At 38.3% G+C, this 10,024-nt stretch overlaps 1 protein-coding gene across 3 annotated transcripts in view; it reads right to left on the bottom strand.

Moving 5' to 3' along the window:
• dock11 (dedicator of cytokinesis 11) overlaps positions 1–10,024 on the bottom strand; it is a 134,203-nt gene that overhangs the window by 69,122 nt on the left and 55,057 nt on the right. For all 3 annotated transcript variants that reach the window (XM_015397869.1, XM_015397870.1, XM_015397871.1), the window contains exon 19: positions 3,917–4,009. In XM_015397869.1, the coding sequence (XP_015253355.1) occupies positions 3,917–4,009 (93 nt within the window). The remainder of the gene's footprint in view (positions 1–3,916; positions 4,010–10,024) is intronic.

The following is a 10,024-nucleotide window of genomic DNA, read 5'->3' as shown; positions in this document are numbered from 1 at the left end:
TACTGCCCTAAAATGGTGGTATCGGCGAGTACCAACAAATAGGGCACCGATACCATTTTGGGAGCCATAAGTTTATTCAACTATTGTCACCCATTTCTGGTAGGCAATAAAAACATTTTATTTTTATTATCCAGTAGAACTTTTTAATAAAAAGTTCTACTGGATTCATTTTGTATTAGATTTGTTTCCTTCTTCACAAAGGTAGGCAGCAGCTTGACAAAGCCATGATGGCAATTATTTTACATTATTATGGTATCGGTATCGGCCAATACTGCACAGCCAGGTATCGGGTATGGGTATCGGGGCCAAAAAATGGCATCGGCGCAACACTAATTCTTACACACCCCCCGTTCCCTAAGGTCAGCTGATCAGTTGCTTCTGAGGGTCCCAAAGACAAAATACAAGCTCAGAGGGGACCGTGCTTTTTCTGTTGCAGCTCCTAAGCTGTTGAATGATCTGCCTCTGAGCATAAGACAGGCCTCTTCCCTTACTGTTTTTAAGTCCCTTCTTAAGACTCATCTTTTTTCCTTGGCTTTTGGCACAATTTGAGAGGTTTTACTTTGTTTTATTCTCTTTGTGTACTAATTTGTATTTTACACTCGTTTTTTTTTCCTATTTTATAATTTTATTGTATTTTATGATTGTGTACAGCACTTTGGTCCTGTCCGGTGCATAAAGTGCTTCATAAATAAAGTTGTTATGGTATGGTATGGTACTTAACCCTTTAGTTACAGTAAGTAACCGTTTGTTTTTGATCACTTGCATAAGCCTTACAAATGGAATCCCCCTCGTCCTTCAGTGAGGTCTAGAAGGACAAGATCCATATCCAGCCATTCAGCACAGATGCTGCTACTGGCTGTACATCTTATCTTGGCCTTTGACCAATTAGATCAGCCCATGAATGATATATGACCTACTTTATATTAAGTTGGGAAAAACAAGTTAACAAGTCAAGAAAAAAAAAAAGGTAAAAAGCTAATTGAAAAGTTAAACAGTTAATAACCCTAGTAAACAATTATATTTAGTTTTACAAACTAAACAATGTAAGTACCAGTATCAACATTAATGCCTCTAGGGTTATGTTGTACCCAAAAAAAATGTTTGTTTTTTTTTACTCTCAGATTGTTTCTCATGAATTTCTTATAGAAGCACTTTTGTTATTTTTCTTAATATATTCAGGCAAGTTGGCGTTTCTTGTTATTACATTGACATATACAATTTTTTTTTATTCTGCAAAGGTAATAAGGTCTTGTCCTGAATTCCAATAACACTATGGCTTAATATTTTTGATTTTCAAAGTATTTCCCTGAGTGCCCTATAAAGGGTTAACATGTAACTTGGTGTAGGGACTTAATTTACTTCCACTTCTTTTTCAAAACGAAAAATTATACCGTTCTTAATTAAGAGACTTTCTAGTCTAATCTAAGTAACAAAACTACCAAGTTGGGATTTAGTATCTGTGTTTTCTCTAAATATTATATCTCAATATAATACTACAGAGTTTCAAGAGGCACCAGTTTCTGATTCTAATTTAGGTTCAATACGGATTATTTAAAGCAGTGTCTAAATATCAATTCTGTTTTTGTCTTGAATATAAATAAAATGACTTTTATTATGTTGTTAAACCTTTAAACCCTTTAAAAATCTTGACTTAAAAACTAAGAAGGTTTAAAATTTAAAAAGTGGAAAAGTTCTCCTTCAGGGTTCTATATCATGCCTTTTAAGCCCCCCAAAAAAATCTTCTACAGTCATATTCTTGATAGAATATATTCTTTGGCCGGATGGTTTATTTATTGTTAGGAAATATTAGTTGTTTTCTAGAGCCATTTTTGCATTACGCCTTCCAATGCAAAATCCTGTTAATGATGTCAGCGTGTGCTCCTGCAGGGGAGGATTGTTTCTCTTTGGGACAAATCAGAATCGCTGCCTGGTCAGCTGCTGACAAGCCTCTAGGATTGATTGACAGGTGGCGTCACAGCAACTGACACAACAACTGCAAGATCGCTGAATAAGCGAAGCTGACGAAGGCAGGATAGTTTTACCAGCGCCACCATCAAGCACAATGTTACCCGAGGCATTTTGCCTAATTAGCAAACCTCTGTAAAAACAAAAGGCAGCATTTTCTGCATCGAATGAGTAAAAATATTTCACAGCAGCAAAGGACAAATCAATGTTAAAGCCTACGCTTTCCATAGACACAAGAACAAGCATAATGGCCAGTCAGCTGGCAGGGAGTGAATAGAGTACATGAGATCTGAAGCAGGTTTTAATTCATATATAATCAAAGCCAATGCCAGCAAGTTGCCTTGGATTTATTACACCTTGTGTTCTTAATCAAACAATGCAAACTTTTTCTAAGCTACATATAAATAAGAAAAGTAATTATGACAAAGACGAACCACAAGTAGCTCCTGTCGGTTCCTGCTGTGTTTAGTATGTGTTTTAGTCTGCACTCCTATTCATCCTTAACATTTTTAAGACTACCTTTCGGTTTTGGAAACAAAATAAACTCTGTTCCGCCTTTTAATTACTTTGAGTTAAGCATTTAGCCTTTATTAGACGCCCGTTGAACAAAACTCCGTGTTCGCTTCGCCTTCCTAATACAGAACCCTCCTGATGTTTGCTTTAAGGTTATCGCTCTTCGATTAATTAGTGACAGTTTTTTTTTTTATTTTAATGTCTGTCACTCCAATCAAAGTTTATTTTTTTCTGTTTTTACTTTTCTAAAGAAAACATATCAAAAATATGTCAAGGGCTAAAATGTAATATTCATCAGGAATGGATATTATGGGGCCCTGTACAAAAACTGATCACCTAGCTGAAAGTGTCAATTGTTTATTAATCAAAATAACCAAAGGCTTTTTTTCTTTTTCTGTTTTACGCATCAGAATTCTGAAATCTCAAACATTTATTTACTGAATTTCTTCGTATTTAATATAATAATATTGAAAAATCATTATTTTACTGAAATTCTACACAAAATAGCGGGATATATGCTTCAGTGGGTAAATAAAATAATTTCTTTCAACATATACTCCACATATTCTCTACATTTAAAACATTTGAGGGAACTAATGAGTCCAAATTCTTTATAGACTGCCGATGAAAAAAAATATTTACTAATTTTTGACTGTACCATATTTTTTTATTATATTGCTGCATGATTTGACCCCACAGGTTCCTGAGATGCAGAAGAACATTTTGTTTCCACTAGAGGGCAGCAGCAGCAAAGAAAAAGCTGTTTCAGCGTGATTTGTCACATGGCTATTTTATTACAGGAAATGACACATGATGCAGAGAACAGCTGCAGCTAGTGGGAAAAATCATACACATCAGAGCCACTTAGAAAAGCCATGGATGAATATCTGAACTCTATGCCACTGGAGCTTTGCTTTTCTCTCAGGAAAAAAAATTACAAGATGGTTTAGAAATGTCCATAAGACTGTGAGAGTCAAACAAGCCCATCTATAAACTATGAATTCATGTAAATATTTTAAATGAAGAGTTTTAAGAAAGATCCTGATCAGTCTGTTGTTTTCAGAGAAACTCAGGCATGATGTGAGGGAGAACTGCTGCTAAAGTAAAACCTGCTTAAATCGTAATCCCTGTGATTCCAGGGCCATATGGACCCCCTGGAGTCCCCCCCCCCCACCATTATAACAATCTCCTGGTATTCAGTCAGCTCCAGGCTTGGTGTGTGCTGAGGAATCAGTGAGTTCACCGCTCTGTTTTGAGGCAGATTTATGAGATTATCTCAGCAGACCAACATAAAAGAGCGAATTTGTAGAGAACCTGGATCGCCTGATTACAGCTAACTTCATGTAGTTTAATTCCCCCGCCTACATTTCCTTGAAGCAGCTGTCCCAGGTTTGTTAAACTGTCCAACTGAAAATAAAAAGAGAGTGGCGAGTCTGACCTCATCATAGAACTCTGGGCTCTGGTTGTGGTGCAGGACGGCTGCATAGGCGCTGCTAGTGAAGAGGGAGTCTCCCGGCTTGCCGTAGATGCACTGAAAAGGAAGCAAAACACATGATATAAAGATATAGCCTTAAGAGCTCTGTAGACTTTATGACATGAAGAAAAAGTACAGGACAAAAAACAAGGAATTCATAAGTGGTCCATCTCATAGAGAAAATGTTCTACATAGGCTGTAAAGCTTCTTAATAGTCCCATGCACTGCTTATCCTTTCAAGAGTTTGTTTGATATATTTTCAAAAGAAATGGAGCTCCTTGCAACTATACATGGCACATTTCAAATGTCAGTCTCCCTTCACTGGCATTCTCTGTGCTACACTGACATAAAGTAGAATATAACTGTGAAGTAATTGTCTAAACGTTATTAAGCTTCCCAGAGTCAGTACGTTGTAGACTGATTGTACAACGTTCAAGAAGATTTGCACAATCAGAAACCTCTTTTTACCAAATCCCTGTGTCACAAAGCTCAGCCTCAGGAAGACTGGATGGAGAGAGTTTGACCGGCTCAGTCTAAAGGAATGCTTTGATCGAAACCACGGTTCCCACCTCCCCAATGTGCATCTGCTTCATCAAACCTTAATTCAAATTAATTAGGAACCTTTAAAACCAGATTCCAGGCCAAGGTGAAGATACTAGGATTGCAAATAAGAAATCTACTAAAAGCTAAAAGCTGTTTTGTTCCTATTTGAATGTTAAATTATCTAATTATGTCAGAAAAGAAGAAACTACAAAGAAGACAAATACTTTTTACAACATCTTTTATCCGGCTGTTTGAGTCAGGTGAGCGGGTCTAAAGTTTTCTTGGACACCAGACCCAGATTCCTGACCTAAACCAGTTAATCATTTATGGTTGATTCTGCTGCAAGTTGAACCTTTTCCATAGTTTCAAGCTTTACGCTCTGTGTTTTGTAATATTCATGTTTCCTTCTATGCAGACCCTCCCTGCCACCTATAAAGAAAAGCATCCCCACAGGACAATGCTGTCTCTACCTTGTGTTAGAGTAGGGATGGCATGTTCAGGTTAATATATGGTGCTAGGATTTCTTAACATGAAGAATGTTGCATATCATGTAAGCTCAATTTCGAAACAGCTTCTTTTCCATGTTTTTCTATTTCTCATTTTTTTTAATCACCAATTCTTCTCCTGCTATTTTCCATAAAGCAAAAATTACTGGAGTAAATGGGTTATAGCAAGTGTCCCATATCTAAGCAACTATTCTGCAGCTTTTTGTCTTATTTAACACTCCTTTCCTGAGAGGTCAAGCAGACAAACCCGCTTTGGACGGCTTAAAGTCTCTTTTTGGAGAATGATTTATCAGTTCTTTTTTATTTGTAAAAAGGTGCTGAAATGCTTTTGCAAAATATAATTACATTTTTAAATTACTTTTAATGGATTTGTCTGTCTTACAGATGTTTTCAGCGCACATGGTGAGAATTTTGACTTCTCAAAACCTGTAAATCTTTATCCTTAAGCTTAAAATAAATGAATGCTTAATTACAACAGCTTCAGCGCATTTAGTCAGAATACAACATTTTTTGAAACTTATATTTAAAAAGCAAACCTTTTTTAAACTAAAGTGAAGTATATCATTTTTGAAAGTCACTTGGTGGCAATGGATAATAAAAAAAAAAACTGTACCCGTCAGGTTTTGAGTTTTCACTTTTTCACAGTTAAACTAAATCAAACTGATCCAAGCAGAACATAAGCCTTTATCAGCAGGAGATTTATGAGGGGGAAAAAAGCCGTCATGCCTAAAGGATCAAGCAGCTTCTGGTAGGAACATTTCTAAATGAGGAGAGATGAACAAGAACACCACAACACCCTGTTGGGTTGATTCCTTAATTAGGACGCTAACAGAAGCTGTCATCTGAGATGAATGATAACGAGGAGTTCTGGCAAACAATCTATTACAGGCATGGCTGTAGTGAACCAAATGAGTTTAGCTGCTTTCTGGAAGGTTAAATCCCAGCCGGTTAGAGGTAGATGGAGAGTGGTGGGATGGAAGAGGAATTCTATCAAAGACCGGCTGATTTTTCTTTTTGATTTCAGAAACATTATGCTGTTGAGAGTTATTTGCTGGTATACACATGAGCAGGCCCTCACACCCTGCAGTGGGCAGGCTGATGGCGGCCATGATTACCTGACTCAGGATGGGGGCGGAGGTGCGGCTGCAGGAGTTGCAGGAGATCGTATCACTCACACACGCTGTCCTGTTAGAGCTTGCACTCTACGGCACAGGACCCAACACCAAAAAAATGAGAAATTCCCACACGTCTTTCAGGTAGCAGCAAACCTCCTCCTCTAGGCGATGTTGGAGTTTAACACAAACTCAGATCTTTCCAAATCTTCTGAAGGTCCTGATTGCATCTCCTTGCAGGTGTGCTGCCGGCTCCAGCTGTTTGTCCTTAACTTTTTTTTCCCACTCACTGAATTTCCAAGCAACGCCCTAAGCGGCAGTCTGATATGAGGGGTGTATTTTAGCTAGGACATGACACACCTGACTGATTTTCTTCCCATCTGACTGAGCTTAAACAAAAACATCAAACATGAATGTTTTGGCGGTCGGTTCAGTCCAAGTATTCATTCCAAAAATCTAGGGAATCCACTGGTTAAAAAAAAGATGTGTCCATTCGTAGCCCAGTTATAAGAACAAGGTTGAGGTTTGTTCCTAACAACATCTCAGATCTTGTCCTTGAGAAACTCAAAAAAACTTCTCTACTGACAGCTAAGCTCTTTTTTCAAGAGCAAAATGATCCAATTTTTATACCTCATTTATCCCTCAGGTGATCTCAAAGTAAAGCTCATCGATTGGACCTTAATCACACTTTCCGCAACCATTAACTAGTCTCACTAGTGTCATATTCAGAATTCCATTTTCTGAAAGTACTTTAACATGAAATTATTACATACTGTCAATAAATGATAAGTGTTTTTAAATAAGAGTAATTTTCGTTTGACTGTGCTTTACTGGAGATATCCATGTTTGTGAAAAAACCTACTGGTTTGTGACGTCACGGTGCAGTATCGGCTGTTGAGCAAGTCCCAGTGCTGTATCTGGTGTTTGTAAAAATGCCCTATTTTCCACATTATCTTCAAAACATTCTTCTTCGAAATGTTGGCTACATATTGCATGTTTTTTCTTTGGCCAGAAGTTCGATGGCAAATCCTCCCTCTTCAAGTTGGCAACCCGTCCGTGGTGGATCATGAATCGAAAAGGTGAAATAACAAAGCTTTTTTTCACTTTTACCCGATGTATTACAACATCCAACTGCCATGCACGTGGGCATTGTCAGTATAGCTCTGGTGAATTTCAATGGTGAAGTCCTCTGGAAATCTTCAGTAATTGTTGCCGATTGCAGATGTGTCTAGTAGTTCCCATTGATTTTGCTTGTAAAGCGAGGAGAATGGCGCTAGGCTTACCGCACCGTGATGTCACTACCAGAGGATGTCAGGAGTGAGGTGTTACTATATTTGGGCAAAAATAGCCGCTCCTGGACTCAGTCATCACGACAAAAATTATAGTTTTTATTTTTCTTACTGATAAATTTGTTAAATCACAGCGAACGTATTAGTTTTAGGTATATTGAATGATCCCTTGATTATTCCTTGCTGACCGGAATTTTCCTTTAATAGAAAAAGTGAATTAGCTGCCATAGGCATGGTTCAAAATTTTTTTTTTATGTGATGTTTAATGTTAGTCTGTTTTTTTTTTTTTACATTCCTAATCCAGTCTTGGTGTTCAGGATCACTTTCAGTATTCTACCCACTATCAGAATGTGGCAAAACAGCCACCACAGCATGATGCAGCCACCACAATGTTTGAGAATGTGACACGTTGATTCTTATTTTAGAAATCACAGACAAAAAATATTTTTAATGACAAGGGTTTTTTGATTTGTCTAATTTCAAGCACGGTTTTGTCCTGAGCTCCATTGCTATCGAACCGAAGTATAAGTGCAGGTCTAACATTCTTATGTTCTGTGCTTCCATAATCTCATTAACCTTCTGCATCTTTAGCATGGCCATAACTATTCATCCAACAGGATCAATAATATTCCATTAGCATGCAAAGTAAGATGACAGAGCAACTTCTTAACATTTCGTCGCCATATTAATAATGTTCTGCAAAATGAATAAAATACTTACAGTATATTCTGAATGCTTTCTTTTAAGGGATAAACTTTAAAGCGCCATATCTACTCAGCAGGCAGGTCAAAGTTAACTAGTTTAGGTGACTTGAGAAAATAAATATTTCTAATAATTTCAGACTCATGCTTTCTGTGATCAGTTTCCAGTCACCAACTAAACTGAATTGCATGTTTAAAAAAGGAAACAAAAAAATCAGGAAACCTTGTTTCTCAGTGATAACCACTTGTCTTGCTTTAAATCTACAGTATCTCCAGGCTAAAGCCTGCTTTTTACTGACAGACCAACAGAAAGCTCTCAACTCTCTTAATAAGCTCTTTGCATTAGATTTGATGTCCTTAAAACCCAAGTTATATTTTTTGTGATAGCAAACAATAAATATTTAACTTCACCAACATTAAAACATTGTGATACTTAAATGAAGCAGTTATATTTATTGATTAGGGGGTGGAACGGTTCACAAAATCTACGGTTCGGATCACGGTTTCGTGGTCACCCGGCTACGCTGCTTCGCTTCTTCTTCTTGTTTACTACTGGTGGTTGGCTTTGGTCGCAGTACCGCCACCTTCTGCTCTGGAGTGTACACGCTTCGCCTATGAGAAAAAGGAGCAGCGCATGAACCGAACGAAAAACATGCGAACCGAACCAAGACAGTCGAACTGAACGGTTCGGACAGTTTTCATAAACCGTTCCATCCCTATTATTGATATGTTTTAGCATAAAGACCTTTTTATAGTACCCTCTGTATCAAAGAACAGTTTAGAGCTCCAAACATAACCATTTTTATGGCATGGATGTGTGGTGGGGACCGCCGGAAGAAAGGGGTCGCGGTTAGAATTTCGGGACTCCCCACTGGCATCTTTGGGGCCCTGGCCTCAGTTGGCACCTTATTACTGGGCAGTTGCGCCAGTTGGGAACCTGGCTTGGTGTGGTGATTTTTGCTTCTCGTTAGTCTATCAAATATACTCAATGTTTCCTTAGTTTTCCCATGCAGGATAGCTAAAATGACTATCGCACCCATCGAGTACAAATTCGCATGATGACATTAGCCGTCTGCATCTATTTCACTGAAAGTTTTATTTTACCCTAAAAACTTTGAATGCATCATAAACCCCTCGTCCAAACAAGATTATTTTCCAGGCGGCACCCACACACACTACAGCAACTGGCAAAAGAAACATGGTGTCAGCAGGTGTTTCAGCTAGGCAATGTATGTCAGTGGTTTGGATTTTACGCAGCGTACGTTAAACAATAGGCAATTATTTGTAAGACATGCAGCAAAAACCATTGCTGCAAAATGTGGCAGTGCAAATTTATTCCACTACCGAAAAAGTAAACCGCTGCATAATGAAAACTGTTGTAAACCCCACATGTCAGCGTCTCTCCCCCGACACCAATTAAAACCTTCAATAAATCAGCTATGAAGCAGGTGAAATTGGCCTCGTCATTTGAAAAAGCAATCCCAGATGAGAGAAAAAGTAAGAGATGGAGGGAAATCACAGACGGTATTTATTCCATTATTTAAATGTTTTTTAGATGCTTTAACACCTGTCATGTGATTTGGTCTTGTTCAGAGGTTTCGAAGGCATTTTCTAAACTTATCAAATTCTGAATTTTAGAACTTTCTGTGCTTCTTTAAAATTCCCAGCATTTAAAAGTCAATGCAAATAGATTTAAGATGCTCTGATAATTCTCTGATAATGCTCCATGTGGAGAGGAGCCAGGTGAGGTGGCCCGGGCATCTGGTTGGGAGGCCCGAACAGCCTCCTCCTGGTGAATCCCACCAGGAGGAGGCTGTTCGGATGTGCCCGCTTTAGTAGGGAGCTTCAGTAGGAGTGCTACCCCCGCGACCCAACCCCAGATAAGCGGAAGAGGGAGGATGGATGGATGGATGGATGGATG

This window comes from Cyprinodon variegatus, unplaced genomic scaffold (assembly GCF_000732505.1).
Source record: "Cyprinodon variegatus isolate N-32 unplaced genomic scaffold, C_variegatus-1.0 Scaffold894, whole genome shotgun sequence".
NCBI lineage: Eukaryota > Metazoa > Chordata > Actinopteri > Cyprinodontiformes > Cyprinodontidae > Cyprinodon > Cyprinodon variegatus.
Note: the sequence above shows the minus strand (reverse complement) of the source record. Positions and strands in the feature narration are given on the sequence as shown.